At 41.9% G+C, this 26,084-nt stretch overlaps 2 protein-coding genes across 4 annotated transcripts; both read left to right on the top strand.

The window, feature by feature from the left end:
* Positions 1-3,666: 3,666 nt before the first annotated feature.
* Positions 3,667-11,143, top strand: LOC111977679 (uncharacterized). 2 transcript variants are annotated; one of them, XM_024147656.1, is made up of 3 exons: positions 3,667-3,863; positions 4,848-5,054; positions 9,667-11,143. In XM_024147656.1, exons 1-3 carry the CDS (start codon positions 3,860-3,862, stop codon positions 10,698-10,700), a joined length of 1,245 nt encoding a protein of 414 aa, XP_024003424.1. In that variant the 5' UTR covers positions 3,667-3,859; the 3' UTR covers positions 10,701-11,143. The 2 variants fall into 2 exon arrangements, with proteins under 2 accessions (XP_024003424.1, XP_024003423.1); XM_024147655.1 differs by having other exon boundaries at positions 4,845-5,054.
* Positions 11,144-11,203: 60 nt separating this feature from the next.
* Positions 11,204-13,983, top strand: LOC112081286 (uncharacterized). 2 transcript variants are annotated; one of them, XM_024147658.2, is made up of 2 exons: positions 11,204-11,774; positions 12,112-13,983. In XM_024147658.2, the coding sequence occupies exons 1-2, from the start codon at positions 11,585-11,587 to the stop codon at positions 13,041-13,043; spliced, it is 1,122 nt and encodes a 373-aa protein (XP_024003426.1). In that variant the 5' UTR covers positions 11,204-11,584; the 3' UTR covers positions 13,044-13,983. The 2 variants fall into 2 exon arrangements, with proteins under 2 accessions (XP_024003426.1, XP_024003425.1); XM_024147657.2 differs by having other exon boundaries at positions 11,205-11,774; positions 12,085-13,983.
* Positions 13,984-26,084: the final 12,101 nt, after the last annotated feature.

Here is a 26,084-nt window from a genome sequence, read left to right as displayed (position 1 = left end):
TGTGCAAAGCTGTCATCAAGGCAAAGGGTGGCTACTTTGAAGAATCTCAAATATAAAATATATTTTGATTTGTTTAACACTTTTTTGGTTACTACATGATTCCATATGTGTTATGTCATAGTTTTGAAGTCTTCACTATTCTACAATGTAGAAAATAGTACAAATAAAGAAAAACCCCGGAAGGAGTAGCTGTGTCCAATCTTTTGACTGGTACTGTATATTGTGTTATTTTATGGGGCTCTGAATAATACTGAGTGTTGTTGGCCTTTTACTCCAGCCATTCCATTGGTCACAATGTGAATCACTATATGGAATACTTATTGGCTTATAGAGCGAAAAGTATTCTGGGTGCCACAGTAAAAGCATTGTAACGAATACTCAGTAGCAGTGGAGGGTGCTCAGGGGAGGACGGCTCATAATAATGTCTGTAACGRAGCGAATGGAATGTCATCAAACAAATGGAAACCAAGTGTTTGCTGTATTTTATACTATTCTGCTCCAGCCATTACCACGAGCCTGTCCTCCCCAATTAAGATGCCACCAACCTCCTGTGCTCAGTAGTGTCTGTAGAATGTATATATGGTGTCATTTCATGTGGCTCTGAATAATACAGTGTTGCTGGCCTTTTACTCCACCCATTCCACAATGCAAATCACTCTATATGGAATACATTTTTGCTTATAGACCATTTATTTGACCATCAGACATGTTTTAAACCCACATTTAATGCAAATGTCACTTAAATATRAACAAATTGTAATCATTTTTTATGTTTAGACTTCCTTTACCATCAGTCCTATTAGCCAACGTACAATCATTGGATAACAAAATAGACGAACTACGATCACGTATATATCTTACCAACGGGACTTTAAAAACGGGAGTATCTTAAGTTTCACAGAGTCGTGGCTGAACGACGACATGAATAACATACAGCTGGCGGGTTTTACACTGCATCGGCAAGATAGAAAAGCTACCTCTGGTAAGACAAGAGTTGGCGGTCTGTTTAAATTTGTAAACAACAGCTGGTGCACGACATCTAATAGTAAGAAGGTCTCGAGGTTTTGCTCGCCTGAGGTAGAGTATCTCATGATAAGCTGTAGACCACACTATTTACAAAGAGAGTTTTCATTTATATTCTTCGTTGCTGTCTATTTACCACCACAAACTGATGCTGGCACTAAGACCGCACTCAATGAGCTGAATACGGCCATAAGCAAACAGGAAAACGCTCATCCAGATGCGGCGCTCCTAGTGGCCGGGGACTTTAATGCAAACTTAAATCCGTTTTACATAATTTCTACCAGCATGGTCAATGTGCAACCAGRGGGAAAGAAACTCTAGACCACCTTTACTCCACACACAGAGATGTGTACTAAGCTCTCTCTCGCCCTCCATTTGGCAAGTCTGACCATAATTATATCCTCCTGATTCCTGCTTACAAGCAAAAACTAAAGCAGGAAGCACCAGTGACTCGGTCAATAAAGAAGTAGTCAGATGACTTAGATGATAAGCTACAGGACTGTTTTTTAGCAGACTGAAATATGTTCYGGGATTCTTCCGATGGCATTGAGGAATACACCACATCAGTCACTGGCTTCATCAATAAGTGCATCGATGACGTCGTCCCCACAGTGGCTGTATGTACATACCCCAACCAGAAGCCATGGATAAAGGCAACATCCGCACTGAACTATAGGGTAGAGCTGTCACTTTCAAGGAGCGGGACTCTAACCCGGAAGCTTATAAGAAATCCTGCTATGCCCTCCAATGAACCATCAAACAGGCAAAGCGTCAATACAGGACTAAGATGGAATCGTACTACACCGGCTCCGACGCTYGTCGGATGTGGCAGGGCTTGCAAACTATTACAGACTACAAAGGGAAGCATAGCCGCAAGCTGCCCAGTGACACAAGCCTACCAGACGAGCTAAATTACCTCTATGCTCGCTTCGAGCCAAGCAACACTGAAGCATGCATGAAAGCATCAGCCGTTCCGGACGATTGTGTGATCACGCTCTCCGTAGCCGATGTAAGACCTTTAAACAGGTCAACATTCACAAGGCCGCAGGGCCAGACGGATTACCAGGACGTGTACTCCGAGCATGCGCTGATCAACTGGCAAGTGTCTTCACTGACATTTTCAATCTGTCCCTGACTGATCTGTCCCACCATAGTCCCTGTGCCAAAGAACACTAAGGTAACCTGCCTAAATGACTACCAACCCGTAGCACTCACGTCTGTAGCCATGAAGTGSTTTGAAAGGCTGGTCATGGTTTACATCAACACCATAATCCCAGAAACCCTAGACCCATTCCAATTTGCATACCGCCCTAACAGATCCACAGATGATGCAATCTCTGTTGCACTCCACACTGCCATTTCCCACCTGGACAAAAGGAACACCTAAGTGAGAATGCTACAGCTCAGCGTTCAACACCATAGTGCCCTCAAAACTCATCACAAAGCTTAGGACCCGGGGACTAAACACCTCCCTCTGCAACTGGATCCTGGACTTCCTGACGGGCCGCCCCCAGGTGGTAAGGGTAGGTWAAAACACATCCGCCACGCTGATCCTCGACACGGGGGCCCCTCGGGTGCGTGCCCTGTCCCCTCCTGTACTCCCTGTGCACTCATGACTGCATGGTCAGGCACGACTCCAACACCATCATTAAGTTTGCAGATGACACAACAGTGGTAGGCCTGATCACCGACAACGATGAGACAGCCTATAGGGAGGAGGTCAGAGACCTGGCTGTGTGGTGCCAGGACAACAACCTCTCCCTCAACGTGATCAAGACAAAGGAGATGATTGTGGACTACAGGACCGAGCACCATTCTCATCGACGGGGCTGTAGTGGAGCAGGTTGAGAGCGTTAAATTCCTTGGTGTCTACATCACCAACAAACTATCATGGTCCAAACACACCAAGACAGTCGTGAAGAGTGCAGGAGACTGAAAAGATTTGGCATGGGTCCTCAGATCCTCAAAAGGTTCTACAGCTGCCTAACTGGTTGCATCACTGCCTGGTTTGGCAACTGCTCGGCCTCCGACCACAAGGCACTACAGAGGGTGGTGCGTACGGCCCAGTACATCACTGGGGCCAAGCTTCCGGATATCCAGGATCTCTATACCAAGCGGTGTCAGATTGTCAGATTGTTAATTGTTAAAGACTCCAGCCACCCTAGTCATAGACTGTTCTATCTGCTCTTGCACGGCAAGTGGTAACGGAGCGCCAAGTCTAGGTCCAAAAGGCTTCTTAACAGTTTCTACCCACAAGCCATAAGACTCCTGAACATCTAATCAGATGGCTACCCATACTATTTGCATTGTCCCCCCCCCTTTACTCTGCTGCTACTCTCTGTTTATTATCTATGCATACTGTAGTCTTTTTAACTCTACCTACATGTACATGTTACCTCRATTACCTTGACTAACCTGTGCCCCCACACATTGACTCTGTTCGCTACTGTTATTTTACTGCTGCTATTTAATTATTTGTTATTTTTTACTTTTTCTTAACTGCATTGTTGGTTAAGGGCCTGTAAAGTAAGCATTTCACTGTCAGGTCTACACCTGTTGTATTCGGCGCGTTTGAGAAATACATTTTGATTTGAATGTCGAAARGGACTTTTATTTTTATATTTTATGACCCGGAAGTATTTCATTTGTGCTGCTGACGAGACGATGATCTGACAAATGTTGTTTATGTCCAATCTTTCTCTAATATGTTGTTAAATGTCCCCGTCTAGAGATATCGAATCAAGAATCTGGCGGACACCCTAGCACAATAGTCGGTTTCTGATTAACTTGCATTTCAGGCGGATTCCATGCTCGAAGGAGTGAGAGGAGAAATCAAATGGGTAAGGTTCCATGAATCGTATTTATCCTTGTACGTTATCCGTCGTGAAAATGTAATGTAAATATCTGTCATTAACCACGTTTCGATCCACAGTTTTTATGCGAGGAAAGTCCCTTAGTATAAAAMAACGCTGTGGAAGTTTTCGTGTAATGTTATAAATGCCGACAGATATTTTGTTTTTTTGACATTGTATCTTTTTGTGTCGGTAAAATTCATTATGATGGAAATGGCGGTGGAAACGCCTTTATGCGCAAAYGTTGATATAACCATGATATCGAAGTACATTTGGAGTCACGMGATGATATGGTGTGTGGTCCTCACACTAGTACGACTCGGGAAACCATACAGTTTATTAAGATACATATGAAATAAGTTACGATGAACTTCACATGGTGGTGAAAGTACACGGTGTTGAGCTTGATGCTGCKTTTCAATTAATATCGAGGGTATTAGTCTGGGGACATGATGATCGATGCTTGACAAATACAAATATTATCGCTCTTATCCATAATAACTCATCATGTAGACTAGACAATCCGCACAGCCTACCCACATTGTATTTGCGAGCTGTTGGCTATAGAGCGCAAGTGCCAAGACCAGAGTAGGCACATTTGCTATTGTGACAAAACTATCGGTAGAGTTGAAAATGCGATTGAAACACATTGAACTTTAGATATTTATTCGGTACATGAAAATGTAAATGTTGTGTGTAATACGTCATCACGCACTGATAAAAAAAAATCCGCAATAAATCCATTTGGTGGGAAAATRGGCATATTTTCTTTATGCGCGTTCTAGAATATTCGCATGAAAACCTAGCCACTGCCTTGGAAGTCTTGCACTCCATTTATTGCAACATTGTTGCTTGAATAGAACATATGTAGCAGTTGCATTGTTTCATTCATGTGATACATTTTACACCACGTTTTAACTGTGTATTTCTAGTGCTGATTTCTAAGAGTTTTGCACCTCATCTATTAAGCAGATGGAAGCCTTCGAAAGATGTCTAAAATTGAGCGTCTTAATGCCCGTGTGGCGAAGCTACTGACGGTGGCGGTGCATGAGGTTCTGCAGGTGGTTAAAGAGACTGTGTCAGAGTACCAGGAGAACACGGCCAGAACTCAAAGAGAGAATGAGAGTCTGAGGAAAATTCTGCAGGAACTCCAGGATAAAATGAAGAGAGAGAACACAGGTGAGTCCGAGTAGTAAAAGTGTATGCTAGGCGATGTTCCCTTGCGCATTGTACTCTAAACTAGGTCTTCCACCTCAAAGCCACAAGAGGATTTTGACACCCACCATCTCAGATTATGAAATTGTTTCTGTTGTTAAACAGATATTAGCATTCCTGCAACATTATTTTGTTTAAATATACTTTTGAGCTCTTAGAAATTAAGCAAATTGATGGCACCCAAATTGTTCATTTACATTTATAGGATTCATATAATATTCAATAAATATAATACCTAGCATCTGATTTGGACTTTTTTATTTTACAATGAGTAAGAAATCCAAAGAAATTGTCAAAAGTCACCCACGGACCCTCAACACCTCACACCAATCCCACCCCAAGAACTAGTATAGTGTATCAGTTCTCTCTGTCTGACATAGTATGAAGTTGTTAGGTTTATGTCACGTCCTACATCCTGATATTACAAGGTTCTGACCACTAGGTGCAATTAGGTGATAGCTGTGACACCCCCCCCCCATGTTAAAGGGATAGTTACACCAAATTTCAAAATKATGTTGGTTTCCTTAACCTGTAAGCAGTCTATGGACAATGTATGACAGAAATCCATGCTTTGGTTTTGTTGTCAAACGTTTCAAATGCTAACTTTTTAGCCTTTGTGGCACATCTAATGCAAGTCAATGGTACCTAATATTAGCATTTTTACGCTTAACACCCTAATCATCCTAAAAAAAGTATCTACAATTTGATTGTGTAACTCAATGATGTTAGTTATAGATGATTTGGATATGAAGTGTGAAAATGCGAATATACAGTTGAAGTCGGAAGTTTACATACGCTTATGTTGGAGTCATTAAAACTCGTTTTTCAACCACTCTACAATTTCTTGTTAACAAACTATAGTTTTGTCAAGTCAGTTAGGACATCTACTACTTTGTGCATAACAAAAGTAATTTTTCCAACAATTGTTTACAGACAGATTATTTCACTTAATATTCACTGTATCACAATTCCCGTAGGTCAGAAGTTTACGTGCACTAAGTTGACTGTGCCTTTTAAACAGCTTGGAAAATTCCAGAAAATGATGTCATGGCTTTAGAAGCTTCTAATTGGCTATTTGACATAATTTGAGTCAATTAGAGGTGTACCTGTGGATGTATTTCAAGGCCTACCTTCAAACTCAGTGCCTCTTTGCTTGACATCATGGGAAAATCAAAAGAAAATCAGCCAAGACCTCAGAAAAGCAATTGTAGACCTCCACAAGTCTGGCTCATCATTGGGAGCAATTTCCAAACGCCTGAAGGTACCACGTTCATCTGTACAAACAATAGTACGCAAGTATAAACACCATGGGACCACACAGCCGTCATACCGCTCAGGAAGGAGACACGTTTTGTCTCCTAGAGATGAACGTACTTTGGTGCGGAAAGTGCAAATCAATCCCAGAACAACAGCAAAAGACCTTGTGAAGATGCTGGAGGAAACTGGTACAAAAGTATCTATATCCACAGTAAAACGAGTCCTATATCGACATAACCTGAAAGGCCACTCAGCAAGGAAGAAGCCACTGCTCCAAAACCACCATTAAAAAAAGCCAGACTACGGTTTGCAACTGCACATGGGGACAAAGATTGTACTTTTTTTTTATTGTACTCTCTGGTCTGATGTAACAAAAATTTAACTGTTTGGCCATAATGACCATCGTTATGTTTGGAGGAAAAAGGGGGATGCTTGCAAGCCGAAGAACACCATCCCAACCGTGAAGCACGGAGCTGGCAGCATCATGTTGTGGGGTGCTTTGCTGCAGGAGGGACTGGTGCACTTAACAAAATAGATGGTATCATAAGGTAGGAAAATTATGTGGATACATTGAAGCAACATCTCAAGACATCAGTCAGGAAGTTAAAGCTTGGTCGCAAATGGGTCTTCCAAATAAACAATGACCCCAAGCATACTTCAAAAGATGTTGCAAAATGGCTTAAGGACAACAAAGTCAAGGTATTGGAGTGGCCATCACAAAGCCCKGACCTCAACCCTTTAGAAAATTTGTGGGCAGAACTGATAAAGCGTGTGTGAGCAAGGAGGCCTACAAACCTGACTCAGTTACACCAGCTCTGTCGGGAGGAATGGGCCAAAATTCACCCAACTTATTATGGGAAGCTTGTGGAAGGATACCTGAAACGTTTGACCCAGTTAAACAATTTATAGGCAATGCTACCAAATACTAATTCAGTGTATGTAAACTTCTGACCCACTGGGAATGTGATGAAATAAATAAAAGCTGAAGTAAATCATTCTCTCTACTATTATTCTGACATTTCACATTCTTAAAATAAGGTGGTGATCCTAACTGACCTAAGACAGGGAATTTTTACTAGGCTTAAATGTCAGGAATTGTGAAAAACTGAGTTTAAATGTATTTGGCTAAGGTGTATGTAAATGTCCGACTTCAACTTTTGGTACCATTTACTTGCATTGGATTTGTGCCACAAATGCAAAAAAGTTAGCATTTGAAATGGTGGCCAGGTAAACAACCAAAGCAAGGGTTGCTGTCATACTGTTATAAAACCAATATGTAATTTGGGTGAACTATCCATTTAACAAAAATCACATAATAGCAGAAACAGCACTATCTAGTGGTTAGAATCTGGAAATATCAGGACGTAGGATGGGACATAAACCTAACAATTTCAATTACTAATTTATCTGAATTGGGGAAAAAACATCACCAAATTCACTGAGAATACATTACATAGAATGAAGAAACAATACTCCGAGCTGCAGCTCCATACTATTTGTCAGCCATAGAGAACTGATACTGTAGACTCGTTTTTGGGGTGTGATTGGTGTGGTGTGACCGTGGGTGGCTTTTGACCATTTCTTTGCATTCCTCATGTCTTACTCATTGTTAGAAGAAAGTTGGGTCCAAATAGGATGTTAGGTACTATATTTATTGACTTTTTACAGTGCCTTCAGAAAGAATTCACACACTCCTTGACTTATTACACATTGGGGAAAGGGGGATACCTAGTCATTGTGTTACAGCCTGAATTCAAAATGGATTAAATGCTTTTTTTGAAAGCATGTTTTCAGAAAAATKTTGCACATTTATTTCAAAATTAAATACAGAAATATTTCATTTAGATAAGTGTTCACACCCCTGAGTCAATACATGTTAGAGCTGTAATTGCTGCCAAAGGTGATTCTAAGTCTTTCTGTGTAAGTATAAGAGCTTTGTACACCTGGATTGCACAATATTTGCACATTGTTCTTTTAAAAATTAACTAGGCCACTCAGGAACATTCAATGTCGTCTTGTTAAGCAACTCCAGTATATATTTGGCCATGTGTTTAGGTTATTGTCCTGCTGAAGTTTGAATTTGTCTCCCAGTGTCTGTTGGAAAGCAGACTGAACCAGGTTTTCCTCTAGGATTTTGCCTGTGCTTAGCTTTTATTCCRTTTCTTTTTATCCCCCAAAAAACTCCCTAACCCTTGCCAATGACAAGCATACAAATAACATGATTTGATTTGGGATTTGATTTGATGATTTAGCCACCACCATGCTTGAAAATATGAAGAGTGGTACTCTGTGATGTTTTTTGTTGGATTTGCCCCAAACATAACACTTTTTGTATTCTGGGTATTTTTTTGCACACTTGTTTTTGTAGTACTACTTTAGTGCCTTATTGCAAACAGGATGCATGTTTTGGAATAATAAAAAAAAAAAATCTGAACAGGCTTCCTTCTTTTCACTCTGTCATTTAGGTTAGTATTGTGGAGTGACTACAATGTTGTTGATCCATCCTCAATTTTCTCCCATCATAGCCATTAATCTCTGTAACTGTTTTAAAATCACCATTGGCCTCATGGTGAAATCCCATTCCTCTCCGGCATCTGAATTATGAAGGACGCCTGTGTCTTTGTAGTGACTGGTTGTATTGATACGCCCATCCCAAAGTGTAATTAATAACTTCACCATGTTCAAAGGGATATTCAATGTCTACTTTTTTTTTATTTTTACCCATCTACCAATAGGTGCCTTTCTTTGTGAGGCATTGGGAAAACTCCCAGCTCTTTGTGGTTGAATCTGTGTTTGAAATTCACTGATTGACTAAGGGACCTTACAATTATCTGTATGTGTAGGGTACAGAGATGAGGTAGTCTTTCAAAAATCATGTTAAAGACTATTGTTGCACACAGTGAGTCCAAGCAACTTATGTTACTTGTTAAGCAAATGTTATATTCCTGAATGTATTTAGGCTTGCCATAACAAAGGGGTTGAATACTAATTGACTCAAGATTTCAGCTTTTCATTTTTTATGAATTTGTAAAAATGTCTAAAAACATAATTACACTTTGACATTATGGGGTATTTTGTGCAGGCCAGTTATACAATCTCTTGCTGAAATGGCATGGMATGACCCAACCCTAACAAGCTCCAGGGGCTAGCCTCTTGTTTGGTCTCCAGGAGATTGAGAACAAACTAAATACAGAAAGACACATTTACATTTCACAATGGACAAATAAAATGGTATTGCTTATGACCATCAGCTACCCTCCCCCAGTCAATTGTCTATTACCTTGCTATAAGCCAATATGCATCTTGTTCATGTTCACAGGTGCTGTGCAGACTGTGACTGTCCAACTTGAGCTGCAGAATTGTAAGCAGGAACTTTCCCTGGGGGAGGATACTGAACTCTTCCCGTCTGAAGAGGAGTTGACAGAGATTCTCTCTCCAGAGCCACATGATGGACTTACCAGCGAAAAACCCTTTGGAGCCCAAACATTTGGCTTTCCTCCTATCAGTTTGAAAAAGAAGAACAGGTCGTTCCACTCAGCGTGTGGCCCAAGGAGCTTGCTGCCCGAGGAACGACCAGAAACGACCACACAGAGCAGAGAGTTGGATCTTAAATCTGAGATAGGACATGATACACATGTAAAGGAACACCACACTCTGGTGACTGATACTGCGCTGTCAGAAACACTATTGAGTCATATGAACTCCACTCACACCGTTTCAAACTCACTTTTCCCAAACGATTCCCCTCAGGCCTCTCAACCACTGCTGACTTTTGAGGAGATCAAACCAGAACCTGAAGTGGAAGCGTATGTCACATATTCAACACCAAAGCATTTTTATGACTGTGCAGGCTCAAGCCACATTTTACCCCAGACCCAACTCAATCGAGACCCTCTTCAACCTAACTCAGAGTCTTATGAACTTGTGTACTTCCAGCCAAACCAAAATTGCTCAGGGGAACCATTTGCATTGGGAAACAATGCTGAATCGGCATTGGACCGATTTGAGGAACAGCACAATACCCTCCCGTTTAGGAAATCTTTTGGTGGAGCAGGAGGGTTGAGAATACTCCAGCGACATCTCGGTAGTGAAAAGCGCTACTGCTGTCCTCTGTGTGGCCGGTGCTTCAGTCACGCTGGTGATTTTAAAAAACACAAGAGGGTCCACACTGGTGAGAAGCCATACTGTTGTTCTGTGTGCGGAAAGCGTTTCAGTCAGTCAGGCTACCTAAAAATACACCAACGGTACCACACTGGAGAGCGACCGTATGGCTGTACACAGTGTGGGAAACGCTTCAGTCATTCTAGTAATTTCAAGAAGCACCAGCTCACTCACCTAGGATCAGTGCCATAATGTATGAGAACATAAGGGATCTTTGACTGAGAACTATGACATTCTGTTCATTTAGAGTTGGTCAGATTAAGTGTATGGGGGAAATGTTCAGGAAAGTGAAAGGATAATATCTGACAGGAGAGAATTGCTTACTATGTTTATGAAATAATTCATAATCTTTGTTAGGGTTTTCTGATGTGGACAATATTGTGAAAAGCTGGTATTGGTGCTGAAAATGTCAAATCTCACTGGTAGAATTAATGCCCAAGACCACAAATGACTGTATTATTCCTGACAATGGTGGTGTGGGTCTGGGAATCTTCCTATTTGGTATTTACTACTAGTAAACCTCTACATTTGATTAGAATGTGTGTAATTCTTGTCATTTTGAATAAACAAATATTTTTCTCCAAAACAAAATGTACGTACTATTACATGTATGTGTTAATAAAATATATTCCACTGTTGGGGCTACATGTAATGTAAATGAAAATCACTGTCAAAGTGAAACACGAACTTGAGGGCGCGTCCGTTCTGGCAACCGCCCCTTTACGTGACTTGCGGAAGTGACGAGCCTTGTGCTACATCAAAACAGTTCAGCAGTTATCCACAAATGGAGACAGGTGAGACATTTTATGTTGAACTTGCATGTTGATCGTTCAGACGACGACGAAGAAGAAACATCGGAGCCAAAACAGGCATTGATGTAGTCGGAAGCTAACGTTAGCATGTCAGAGCATCTGCGTGTTAAGATCTGTAACCTTAGCAGCTAGTTAGCTTACAACAGCCACCATTGGACGGTCATCGATGGCTTCAAAGTAAGCCCTGCCCTGCCTTTTTACAAACTTGGACGTTCTCAGAATCATTCACTGTACTTTGTAGTCCTGTAACCTAATTTGTAAATCATGTCGAAAATTGAGCGTCTGAACGCCCGTGTGGCGAAGCTGCTGACGGTTGCGGTGCATGAGGTTTTGGAGGTGGTGAAAGAGACTGTGTCTGAGTACCAGGAGAAAACAGCCAGAACTCAGAGAGAGAACTTGAGTCTGAGGAGGAGACTACAGGAACTCCAGGACAAGATGAAGAGAGAGAACACAGGTGAGATTCAATGCTTGTTGTTGAAGTAATAGACCTAGTTGACTGTAAAAACGAGGGCCTGACTCTTTCTGCTCTGAGTCTATTTTGTTGGGTTGCTCAGATGAGACTGCTATCAAGTTGTTGGGGGTAGTTTTCCTCAAGCACATGTAGCAGAAACTAGGTCTAATTCTGATGTTTAGATAGTCCTTTGTCCTGTGGGGACAGATGAGAAACATTGTTGTGATATGCCTGATCAAATGAATACAATCAACAATTGTTACCCTCTGTGGTGTTTGGTGTGGTTTTCTGATACCATCTTTGTCTTTGGCAGCTCAACAGTCTGCCCCTGCTCCCACAGCCATTTCAGGTAAAGAYGAGCAGGAGGAGGGAAGCGAGGGCAGCCCCTGGCCGAGGCAGCAGGACCCAGAGTCTACACAGCACGAGGACAAACCATTGCTCGCCCAGAAACCGTGGAGGAGACTGGAGATAGAGTACAACAACTCACTGGAGCTAGACCACTTGGAGGACTCCGAGACTGAGTGTAATGTCACACTAACGTTAGCTGAGCGTAGCGGAGYGCCTCCCGAGAGGTTGTCACAGGTGACAGAGGCAGCCCTGACTGTATACATGCCTCATTCTCTGTGTGACGCYGACCTAGACTCCATGCACACAGGACATATGTCCTCCAACATGTTACCCCTAAGCCATCCCAGCTCTCCTCCTCACCCAGGTCTGTTCTCGGGTGAAATCAAAACMGAACCTGAGCACTTGGATTATTCCTCTGCCCCCCAAGAGACCCCAGACCAGAACCCATTTTTTGAGTGCGATGACTCKAATAGTAGCGCAACACATAATCACAGTGCCCCGGAACCCATGCAGAACAACCCGGAAATGCACGGCATAGTGCACTACATCAACGCAGAAGGTCTAAACACCTTTGTGGACACGTTTCCCTTCACATGTCACCCAGAGTTGGTCCAGGACGCCAGGCGACAAAACAGGCCTCTGCTTAGGCGTGAGGAGAGCCACAGCTGCATCCTGTGCGGGAAAACGTTCAGCCGGATCGGGAATCTTCGAATCCACCAGCGTTGTCACACAGGGGAGAAACCCTACTGCTGCCTGCACTGTGGGAGACGCTTCAGTCACGCTGGGAACCTGCAGAAACACAAGAGGGTCCACACTGGGGAAAGACCGTATGGCTGCCAACAGTGCGGCAAGACTTTCAGTCAGTCCAGTCACCTTAAGAAGCATCAGAGAATTCAYGTTGTTAGGCATCTTAGTGTTGAATAAAGTTTCAGACTTTCAGATTAATTGTCCTTGAATCAAAAGTGAAGTGCATTTGTTGAACTTTGGCCTGTTTGTATGGATGTTGGGGTGATTTGTGCTGCACCACCAAAGCGTAGTGTGCCACTTACTTACTACATGGTCACAAGGTATAACGTAGACCACACTTTTTTTGAGTGAAATTGGGACTAGTTTGTGTAACAGTGTTGTCTGTCCCTCTCCATGCCCAAACCTGGGCTCAAACCAGGGACCCTCTGAACACATCAACAACTGTCTCCAAAGTATCATTAACTATTGCTCCACAAAAGCTGCAGACCTTGCAAAGCATGGGAAACAACTACTTCAAGGTCTCAGAGCAGCTGACCTCACCGATTTGAACGCTACTGGTGCACGCCGCTAACTAGCTAGCCAAATTTTACATTGGCTGTACTCAACCCACTTTGACCTCCTCCGGACAAAGCCCAACTGAGTGATCCGGGTCAACAGCATTAATGTAACAGTGTTGCTTCCGTCCCTCTCCTTGCTTGAACCAGGGACCCTCTGAACACACCAACAACTGTCACCCACAAAGCATTGTTACCGCCGGTCACTCCATAAAAGCTCCAGCTTTTGCAGAGCAAGGGAAACATCTACTTCAAAGTCTCAGAGCGGGTGACGTCTACTAGCGCGCACCGCTAACTAGCTAGCCATTTCACATCGGTTACACTGGGATCAAACCAGCAACTGGCCTGTAGAGCCAACAACGTGACTGCACTAACTGCATTCCCAATAGTCAACTCATGGAAGTGTTTGTAAAACGCTTACCAMGGGTAAGGTTAGATCATTACAATGTGAGTTATCTTAATTGACATAATCAAGCATGGATCAATACACGCTATATGGACTGACAGTGTGTATGCAGCATGTGTTTCATAGATAAGCTGTTCAAATAAATGTATAATTGGTTGATGTGTGACAGCATTTGATACTTACTTTCATTGGATAGTTCACCCAAATTACAAAATCACATATTAGTTTCCTTACCCTGTAAGCATAATGTCCTSTGGTTTGTTTAATTGATTCTCCCCTTAAAATGCCCCTAATTTTAAAAAGTTTGACAAATTCTGAGTCCATTGGAGTGGATCAGCTTGAGCAAAGTGAGGTGTAGAATCACTGATCTACATAGATCATAGTATTCCCTACCAAATAATAGGCTTTGTACAATTAAGTTTTGTAGAGCTATGCCTCCACTGGCTTAGGCGATCCCACAGCCAAACACTCCCACACAACCAGACATTGATTGATTGGACACAGCTTATGTCAACTAGAAAAGGACGTTTTAGTAGAAACTGTGCGCTTGCTCAGCTGGCTGAAAGTATTATTATTAATAGTAGTGGAAGAAATTTACATAGTGAGATAGGCTTATATACTTGAGATATCTTCCAAGAAAAGATGGGGGTGGCAGGTAGCCTAGTGGTTAGATCGTTGGACTAGTAACCAAAAGGTTGCAAGATCGAATCCCCGAGCTGACAAGGTAAAAGTCTGTTGTTCTGCCTCTGAACAAGGCAGTTAACCCATTAGGCTGTCATTGAAAATAAGAATTTGTTCTTAACTGACTTGCCTAGTTAAATAAAGGTTAATAATAATTTAAAAAACAATACCTTTAAATGCTTACAGTTTAAAAATAGTTATCATTGAAGCAGCTAAAGTAAGAATGCATTGAAACCCATCTTAATTCATGCAAACCCTTCACATGTGGGAAATGGTCTACATGGATAGGGCTAAATGTACATGTTTGTTACAGAAGAAATACGAAAAGCATATGCATAACCATGATTCTGGAGKTAATGGGGATATTATTAGACCAAAGGTGAGTACACAACAGTTCACCAGACACAAGACTGAATCCAAACATTACACTGATTTTAAATGTGTATTTTACATTTACTGTACTTTTCACCGCATTTGTTGATAACGAAATCAGAAACTACTCTGGATSCATTCAGTAACATAAGACTATTGCTGGAAAATTGTGGAAGACAAAAATGACAAGGGTGAGAGGACTAACTGGTCTCCAAGTGACCACACACCTCTCAAGTGTATACAGATCCTAATCAATTTCAATGCACTTTTATGACTCWTTTTTTTTWACCTATATGATCTGACAGTGTTAGGCTTTCACAAGGCAATTCAGAGAAACCGATTGTAATTTTGGTTCACATAGAAAGGAGTCATGAGTACATTCAGGTGCGTGTGCCACAGCAAATTTTCTTCCCAATAAACGAACAGGCTCATTGTGTTCAGAACAACCCAGTGTATGATGACATAACAGACAACAAAAAAATTGCAGAAGTTACCCAATTATCGGGARGGATGGGGGCAACTTCTTGTTGCGTGCGGTGCTCAAGTTCAGAACGTCTGTCTGTCAAAACACACAATGCTGTGAATTGCCATCATGTATAGCATGTTGCTGTACACTACGTTCCAATTTCGGTGCTTATTGGTGTCCAATATGCCATTTTCAACCCATATATACGGGTATGAGTGTGAAGGGCTACATGCTCMCAGATTAGAAGGTATCAAAAAGCTGAATGTAAATATTGTGATCATAGCTTTCACCTGGTTAGTCTGTCGTGGWAAGAGCAGGTGTTCTTAATGTTTTGTATGCTCAGTGTATGAACACTATYAGCCTAAATTGAAATGTTTATAACAATGACAAAAAATAGTACAATAAATGTAAGTACCTGACGATAGACACAAGGAAGCACAATAGATGTGCAGTATGTTGATGGCTGTAGGTTCGTGATTCGTCTGTTTTAACATGGGAATAACTGGGAGCTAATGTGACCATTACAATTAGAGCATGCTCGCTAACGCGCTCTTACAGCAATAACATACAAAACACATCCCAGGATGCATCAAATATCTAACAGGTACTGTTCAAAAGTTTGTGGTCACTTAGAAATGTCCTTGTTTTTGAAAGAAAAGCACATTATTTGTCCATTTTTAAAATAACAWCAAATTGATCAGAATTGTTAATGTTGTAAATKACTATTGTGCTGGAAACTGCAGATAWTWTTTTWTWTTTTTTKWATATCTACATAGGTGTACAGAGRCCCATTATCAGCAACCATCACTCCTGTGTTCCAATGGCACGTTGTGTTAGCTAATCCAAGTTTGTAATTTTAAAAGGCTAATTGATCATTAGAAAACCCTTTTGCGATTATGTTAGCACAGCTGAAAACTGTTGTGTTGATTAAAGAAGCAATAAAACTGTCCTTCTTTAGACTAGTTGAGTATCTGGAGCATCAGCATTTGTGGGTTCAATTACAGGCTCAAAATGGCCAGAAACAAAGAACTTTCTTCTGAAACTCGTCAGTCTATTCTTGTTCTGAGAAATGAAGGCTCTTCCATGCGAGAAATTGCCAAGAAATGAAAAATCTCTTACAAAACTGTGTACTACTCCCTTCACAGAACAGCGCAAACTGTCTCTAACCAGAATAGAAGAGGAGTGGGAGGCCCTGTTGTACAACTGAGCAAGAGGACAAGTACATTAGTGTCTAGTTTGAGAAACAGACGCCTCACAAGTCCTCAACTGGCAGCTTTATTAAACAGTACTTGCAAAACACCAGTCTCAACGTCAATAGTGGAGGCGACTCCAGGATGCTGGCCTTCTAGGCAGAATTGCAAAGAAAAAGCCATGTCTCAGATTGGCCAATAAAAAAGAAAAGATCAAGATGGGTAAAAGAACACAGACACTGGACAGAGGAAGGTTGGGAAAAAGTGTTATGGACAGACAAATCTAAGTTTGAGGTGTTCGGATCATAAAGAAGAACATTTGTGAGATGCAGAAGAAAAAAAAGATGCTGGAGGAGTGCTTGACACCATCTGTCMWGCATGGTGGAGGCAATGTGATGGTCTGCTGGTGCTTTGGTGGTGGTAAAGTGGGAGATTTGTACAGGGTAAAAGGGATCTTGAGGAAGGAAGGCTATCACTCCATTTTACCACGTCATGCCATACCCTGTGGACGGCGCTTAATTGGAGCCAATTTCCTCCTATAACAGGACAATGACCCAAAGCACAGCTCCAAACTRTGCAATAACTAATTAGGGAAGAAGCAGTCAGCTGGTATTCTGTCTAATGGAGTGGCCAGCACAGTCACCGGATCTCAACCCTATTGAGCTGTTGTGGGAGCAGCTTGACCGTATGGTTCGTAAGAAGTGCCCATCAAGCCAATTCAATTTGTGGGAGGTGCTTCAGGAAGCATGGGGTAAAATCTCTTCAGATTACCTTAACAAATTGACAACTAGAATGCCAAAGGTCTGCAAGGCTGTAATTGCTGCAAATGGAGTATTCTTTGACAAAAGCAAAGTTTGAAGGACACAATTATTATTTCAATTAAAAATCATTATTGATAACCTTGTCAACGTCTTGACTATATTTCCTATTCATTTTGCAACTCATTTCATGTATGTCTTCATGGAAAAAAAGGAAATTCCTAAGTGACCCCAAACTTTTGAACAGTAGTGTATATCAGGACARGTACATAGTGAACTCGCACACATTGTAAATATGAAAAATAGAATACAGTATTTCAGAACATGACCTACCGCTTGAATGTCAATATCAGAATTTAAGTTTGCGATTTCCCCCCTATCTGCAAGCATGACCAATGTCATATTAATATGTAAATTCAACCAACCAATGGGAATACATAAACATCTAATACATATTTCTGCAGTGTCAAGTGGAAACATAACCAACCCTGTTACTCTAATTTCCTGTACTTGGACAGAATGTACATTACACAACCTCACGTTTTGACCACATTGAATTGAGGGTATTTGCACATCCTTTTKACCTCATTAGTGATGTTAGTATACACATTTAAAGTCAACACAATGACACAAAATCGATTGCTTAAAACAGAGCAATATCATTGGTTTTGCACTGTTGATTTTATGGTATGCACTGGTGGTCTACTTTCATTTTCTAACTCAAATGTCGTGGAAAATTTGAAAGCTCCCTGTATAAAAGACGCTGGCCTCACACCAATTCATGGATTTGAGAGTTAAACTATCACTCAAATAACAACCAACCCTTGTCACTGTTGATATCCTATGGCGGGTCGTGATTTGTTGAAGTTAAATAACAAAGCAACTGATTTGTTTCTTTCCCTGTTTTGGCAGCCTTCCAAAACTTCCATCCGACATTCTAGAACACGTGTCAAGCTCATTCCACCTAAGGCCGAGAGTCTGCGGGTTAGTAAAGAACGAATTATTAAGGAACTCCTCTCACCTGGTTGTCTTGGTCTTAATTGAAAGGAAAAACCAAAAACCCGCAGACACTTGGCCCTMCTTGGAATGAGTTTGAAACCACTGTTCTAGAATTTTGATGACTGTCTTTTAGCACATTCTCTTCTAACCACTGATATGTCAATTATTCTCAGATTCATTGTGGCCTTTGAATAGTGTTTGTTTAAACARTGCATACACCTCYAACGTTTGCCCGCGCTCTACTGATTTCAAATTGATATCGATATGAGTGATTAACAAAATAGTGTTGCGTTTACCTTTCCACRTTGGTGACCCACTTGAAACAAAATGCAACAATCCAAACTGTAGCTGGCTGTCTTCTACAAGTTGTCCTCTAACCAGTGATATACAAATTATTCCCAGATTCTGTGTTTTTTTTAGTAAGGTTAGTTTTAACAGGATGTGTAACCCGACCCCCCCTAATGTTATTGATTCCAACGTGATATCAATATGAGTAATTGACAAATAAGTGTTGTGTTTCTCTTTTCGTTTTAGCAAACCCCCAAATCAAAATGCATCAGTCCAAAATGTAGCTGRTTGTCTAAAGTAGGTTGTCCTCCAGTTTCCATGTGATTTTTTAATTGTGTTAGTTTCAACAGYGCATACAACCTGATTTTCCCCATAATGAGTGATTTTGTTTTTGTCAAAACAACAGTTTTTTGGGGGCATATGCAATTATAAGGTGCTCGTCTAAAAAAAATACAAGTAAAATTATTACTATTGTGGCAAAAGTATTCCTCCCCCTTGGCGTTTTTTCCTATTTTGTTGCATTACAACCTGTAATTTAAATCTATTTTTATTTGGATTTAATGTAATGGACATACACAAAATAGTTTAAATTGGTGAAGTGAAATGGAAAAAATTACTTATTTCAAAAAACTAAAGATAACTAAACGGAAAAAGTGGTGCGTGCATACAGTTGAAGTCGGAAGTTTACATACACTTAGGTTGGAGTCATTAAAACGTTTTTCAACCAATCCACAAATTTCTTGTTGACAAACTATAGTTTGGCAAGTCGTTTAGGACATCTACTTTGTGCATACACAAAGTAAATTTTCCAACAATTGTTTACAGACAGATTATTTCACTTAATATTCATTCTGACACAATTCCAGTGGGTCAGAAGTTTACATACACTAAGTTGACTGTGCCTTTAAACAGCTTGAAAATTCCAGAAAATGATGTCTGCTTTAGAAACTTCTGATAGGCAATTACATCATTTGAGTCAATTGGAGGTGTACCTGTGGATGTATTTCAAGCTACCTTCAAACTCAGTGCCTCTTTTGCTTGACATCATGGGAAAATCAAAAGAAATCAGCCAAGTTCAGAAAAAAATTGGAGACCTCCACACGTCTGGTTTATTCTTGGGAGCAATTTTCAAATGCCTGAAGGTACATGTTCATCTGTACAAACAATAGTATGCAAGCATAAACACCATGGGACCACGCAGCCGTCATACTGCACAGGAAGGAGACGCGTTCTGTCTCCTAGAGATGAACGTACTTTGGTGCGAAAAGTGCAAATCAATCCCAGAACAAGCAAAGGACCTTGTGAAGATGAAGAGAAAACCGGTACAAAAGTATCTATATCCACATTAAAACATGCCTATATCGACATAACCTAACAGGCCGCTCAGCAAGGAAGACGCCACTGCTCCCAAACCGCCATAAAAAAGCCAGACTACGGTTTGAAACTGCACATGGGGACAAAGATCATACTTTTTTGAGAAAATGTCCTCTGGTTGATGATTTAAAAAAAAAAACTGTTTGACCATAATGACCATTGTTATGTTTGGAGGAAAAAGGGGGAGGCTTGCAAGCTAAAGATCACCATCCCAACCGTGAAGTACGGGTGGCAGCATCATGTTGTGGGGTGCTTTGCTGCAGGAGGGACTGGTACACTTCACAAAATAGATGGCATCATGAGGCAAGAAAATATTGTGGATATATTGAAGCAACATCTCAAGACATCAGTCAGGAAGTTAAAGTTTGGTCGCAAATGGGTCTCCAAATGGACAATGACCCCAAGCATACTTCCAAAGTTGTGCAAAATGGCTTAAGGACAACAAAGTAAGGTATTGGAGTGGCCATCACAAAGCCCTGACCTCAATCCTATAAGAAATGTTGTGGCAGAACTGAAAAAGTGTGTGTGAGCAAGAGGGCCTACAAACATGACTCAGTTACACCAGCTCTGTTCAGGAGGAATGGGCCAAAATTCACCCAACTTATTGTGGGAAGCTTGTGGAAGGCTACCCAAAATGTTTGACCCAAATTAAACAATTTAAAGGCAATGCTACCAAATACTAATTGAGTGTATGTAAACTTCTGATCCACTAGGAATGTGATGAAATAAATAAAAGCTGAAATTAATCATTCTCTCTACTATTATTCTGACATTTCACATTCTTAAAATAAAGTGGTGATCCTAACTGACCTAAGACGGAATTTTTACTAGGATTAAATGTCAGGAATTGTGAAAAACTGAGTTTAAATGTATTTGGCTAAGGTGTATATAAACTTCTGACTTCAACTGTATGTACAGTTTATCCACAACCATTGCATCTCTGTCACTCCGGCCCCCTGTGTTTTCGCATGACAGGATAGAGTACATTGCGTCTCTGGTTTATGTCATGGGGAAAGTGGTCATTCATCCCATAGTTAGTTCCTTTTAATTCTCTGCCCMTGGTTTTGACCATTCCCTTCTGTTTGATATGTTTAAAGAGCACAATAATTGCGTGAGGTATGGCTCTGAATGGTTTCCCCATTCTATGCACCCTGGAGAAGGTGATTTTCTCCACGACATTGGAGGGCAGTTTCAGCTTTTCAGTCATAAATTCCTTCACATTATCATCTGGTTAGATATTGTCTGTCTCAGGAATCCACGAAACATTCCTTGAGATTGTACATCAAGCAGTGACTCCTTCAGTGTTCTATTCACCCGATGAATTGTCTCAACTGCATTCTGAATGTTATGTACAGCACCTTTCAAAGATTCGTTCTCCTTCTTCAGTTTGTCTATTTCCTTTTGGCTGAACTCCAAACGAGGTGTCAGTTCTGCGATTCTCTGTTGGGTTGTCTCTAGCATCTCCAGTTTCGCCAGCTTTTTGTTGATAGACTCCAGCAGTCCCTGGCACGTCCATAGCCTCCGTGCTGAAAGACTCTCCTTCGCCAGTGGTTTTGGATGAAAAAGGCCACGGTTGTTACTTTTTGCGCGGTGGGSATATGACGGAGCAAGCGCAGTTGCTGCCTTTGACATGTTTCATGTCCAACGGGGCATGGTAGTGGTGGTCTAAAAAGCATTCTAGCTCCTGCAGTAACTCTGGCGCATTGTTTTTGCTTAAAATGTTCATTACTACACAGTGTATCTTTGTGAATGGAAATATACTGTATGCTCATACATACATCTATATTACTTAGATTGAGAAAACAAGTGTGTTCCAGGATTCATCCAATGGCATTGTGGAGTATACCACCTCAGTCACCAGCTTCCTCAAGTCCCCAAAGTGACCGTACATACAGATCCAAACCAGAAGCCATGGATTACAGGCAAAAAAAAAAAAAAAAAAACATCCACACTGAGCTAAAGGCTAGAGCTGCCGCTTTCAAGGAGCGGGACACTAACCCGGACACTTATAATAAATTCCGCTATGCCCTCAGACGAACCATCAAACAGGCAAGCGTCAATACAGGACTAAGGTTGAATCCTACTACACCGGCTCTGACGCTCGTCGATTGTGGCAGGGCTTGCAAACTATTATGGACTACAAAGGGAAACCCAGCCGTGAKCTRCCCAGTGACGCAAGCCTACCAGATGGGCTAAATGCCTTTAATGCTYGCTTCGAGGCAARCAACACTGAAGCATACATGAGAGCACCAGCTGTTCCAGATAACTGTGTGATCACGTTCTCCGTAGCCGATGTGAGCAAGAGCKTTAAACAGGTCAAAATTCACAAGGCCGCTRGGCCAGACGGATTACCAAGACATGTACTCGAAGCATGCGCGAACCAACTGGCAAGTGTCTTCACTGACATTTTCAACCTTTATCTGCCCGAGTCTGTAATACCTACATGTTTCAGGCAGACCACCATAGTCCCTATGCTCAAGAATGTGAAGGTAACCTGCCTAAATGACTACCGCCCCGTAGCAGTCACGTCAGTAGCCATGAAGTGCTTTGAAAGGCTGGTCATGGCTCACATCAACAACATCCCGGGAAACCCTAGACCCACTCCAATTCGCATACCGCCTGAACAGATCCACAGATGACAGAATCTCAATTGCACTCCACACTGCCCTTTTCCACCTGGACAAAAGGAACACCTATATGGTTGGGCTCCCGAGTGGCGTAGCAGTCTAAGGCACTGCATCTCAGTGCTAGAGGCGTCACTACAGACACCCTGGTTCGAATCCAGGCTGTATMACAAGCAGCTGTGATTGGGACTCCCATAGGGCAGCGCACAATTGGCCCAGCRTTGTCTGGGTTTGCTCGCTGTAGGCTGTCATTGTAAATAAGAATTTRTTCTTAACTGACTTGCCTAGCGAAATAAAGGTTAAGAAAATAAATAATAATAAATAAAGTTAATTGACTGTAGTCAGCGTTCAACACCATAGTGCACACAAAGCTCATCACTAAGCTAAGGACCCTGGGACTAAACCCCACCCTCTGCAACTGGATCCTGGACTTCCTGATTGGCTGCCCCCCAGATGGTAAGGGTAGGTAACAACACATATGCCATGCTGATCCTCAAAACGGGGGCCCCTCAGGTCTGAGTGCTTATTCCCCTCCTGTACTCCCTGTTCACCCATGACTGTATGGTCAAGCACGACTCCAACACCATCATTAAGTTTGCTGACGACAAAACAGTGGTTGGCCTGATCACCAACAACGATGAGACAGCCTATAAGGAGGAGGTCAGAGACCTGGCAGTGTGGTGCCAGGACAACAACCTCTCCCTCAACGTGAGCAAGACAAAGGAGCTGATCTTGGACTATAGGAAAATGAGGGACAAACACACCCCCATTCAAATCGACRGGGCTGCAGTGGAGCGGGTTGAGAGCTTCAAGTTCATTAGTGTCCACATCACCAACAAACTATCATGGTCCAAACACAACAAGGCAGTTGTGAAGAAGTCACGACAAAGCCTATTCCCCCTCAGGAGACTGAAAAGATTTGTCATGGGTCCCTAGATCCTCAAAAAGTTCTACAGTTACACCGTCAGAGCATCCTGACCGGTTGCATCACCACCTGGTATGGTAACTTTTCGGCATCTGACCGTAAAGTGCTACAAAGGGTAGTGCGTACGGCCCAGTACATCAATGCGGGCAATCTTCCTGCCATCCAGGACCTCTATATTAGGCGGTGTCGGAGGAAGGCCCCAAAAATKGTTAATGACTCCAGTCACCCAAGTCATAGACTGTTCTCTCTGCTACCGCATGGCAAGCGGTACCGGAGCGCCAAGCCTAGGCCCAAAAGGCTCCTTAGCAGCTTCTACCCCCAAGCCATAAGACTGCTGAACAACAGCTTCTAGCCCCCCCACCCCCCTTTGTTTTTACACTGCTGCTACTCGCTGTTTATTATATATATATAGTCACTTTACCCCTACCTACATGTACAAATTATTTCCATTACCTCGACTAGCCTGTACCCCTGCACATTGACTCGGTACTGGTAGCCCCTGTATATAGCCTYGTTATTGTTATTTTATTGTGTTACTTTTTRAACTTTAGTTTATTTAGTAATGTTGTCGTTTGTATGTGTATGTTTAGATTTATTTTTTAATGYTAAACCCTTCTGGAAACAGTGAAGAAGTAGAACGCACGCTCCATCGCACGCATGTTGATTTTGTCCCCCCACACCAAAACCGATCAGGACACGCAGGTTGAAATATCTAAAGAAACTCTGAACCAAATTATATTAATTTGGGGACAGGTTGAAAAGCATTAAACATTTATGGGCATTTAGCTAGCTAGCTGTTGCTAGCTAATTTCTCCTGGGATATAAACRTTGGGTTGTTATTTTACCTGAAATGCTCAAAGTCCTCTACTCCACCAATTAATCCACAGATAAAAGGGAAAACGTTTGTTTCTAGTAATCTTTCCTCCTTCAGGCTTCTTCTTCTTTGGAATTTATGTGGCGGTTGGCAACCAACTTTAAAAGGTGCATTACCACAACCGACTGGAGTGTGGACCTCAGTTCATCTTTCAATCACCCACGTGGGTATATGCTCCTAAAAACCAATGAGGAGATGGCACGTGGGTATTTGCTCCTAAAAACCAATGAGGAGATGGGAGAGGCAGGACTTGCTGAGCGTCACAAATGGAACCAATTTCTATTTTAGCGCCTGACCACGCAGATGCTTGCTAATGCGTGCGAGCAGCGTGGGTGCAATGATTGAATAACATGTATGTGTACACTTATTTTGCTATGCTCGCGCMCGCGACACGTCCGGTCTGGTCAGCATGTAAGAGGTTCTCTGTGAGTAGGCTGAGGCCAATGGGGAATGATCGAAATAACATGTGCTTCAGTATGGTTGRCTTCTTAGCGTTCATAGCCATGGTTATCAACTGTACCGCAGAAATGGCATGTAAAAACAGAAAATAGATGTTGTTGTGGCAGCAGCAGAGAAGTACTTGGGTGTATGATATTTTACTGCAGAGGAGTTACAAGGTGTGTTGAACGATAATGTCCCATCYTCCCAGTATGCCGGCCTGGTGTAGGATCAGATAGGGTCAGGTAGTGGAATAGTGGTGAGGTTTTATTGGTTGTAAGGTTAGATGGTAGGGGAATTTTTCTTCCCTTCCCTTTTTGTGTCACAMAGTGTAATGAATTCACTTTCCAGAACAGTAGACGAAACAGATGAATTGCAGAATGCAAAACCTAGGCCTCTGGCGTGCATCAGCAACCACAGTACTTCTTGAAGCCGGGTCTCCGATCCCTCCACGTGACGTCCGGCGAAGACAAGAAGACGAGTCACGGCACCAGTGTAACAGATGTATAATATACTCTCCATGCGTTGTGTATTCTCAAAATAAATCACTTCGGCCAGTGGTCCCAGTTGAGCATCATTTATTTCTGTTGTTAAATGGGAAACAGCACGTTACTTGTGCAGGGCTTAACAGTATTGATGGCTGTCGATGGCAAAATCCCTTGCATCACATTTTCCTACTGGGCGAAAAAAATACAAAAATACAATACAAAATATAACATGTGTAAATACCTGTTGTAAAATGGGAAACAGCACGTTAGTTGTGCAGGCGTAACAGTATTGATGGCTGTCGATGGCAAAATCTGTAGTATGAAGACAACTGTGTTAGCAGTGGCTTATGTGACCATGACATCGGTGTATGTTAGCTAACACACTTATTTACAGCAATCATATGCCAAAGCACATCCCAGAAAGCCCCTCAATCCCTAACAGGTACCATATACCCACACATGTATAAATCAGTAATGTACAGCAAACTTGTACACATTGTAAAATAGAAAATAGAAAACAGTATTCAGAACGTGACCTACCCCTTGCATCACATTTTCCTACTGGGAAGACCTGACGTTTGCGATCTCCCCCTATCTGCAAGCGGGGCCAATCACAACACACCTTATTGTCATCAGTGTTGAACTAACCAATAAGAATGCTTGAACATTAAATACACATTTCTTTAGAGGCAAGTGGAAACATAACCAACCCTGTTACATTGGGAGTCTGTGATCATCCTCACACTCCCGTACAGTAGGTGGTGGTGTATGCACTTTTCAG

Source organism: Salvelinus sp. IW2-2015, linkage group LG18 (genome assembly GCF_002910315.2).
Source record: "Salvelinus sp. IW2-2015 linkage group LG18, ASM291031v2, whole genome shotgun sequence".
NCBI lineage: Eukaryota > Metazoa > Chordata > Actinopteri > Salmoniformes > Salmonidae > Salvelinus > Salvelinus sp. IW2-2015.
The sequence above is the reverse complement of the archived record's forward strand: the minus strand, read 5'-3'. Positions and strand labels throughout refer to the sequence as shown.

Coding starts and splice junctions, on each gene's coding strand:
- LOC111977679 (XM_024147655.1), top strand. Junction 5,055..9,666: donor AATGAAGAGAGAGAACACAG/GTGAGTCCGAGT, acceptor TCATGTTCACAG/GTGCTGTGCAGACTGTGACT.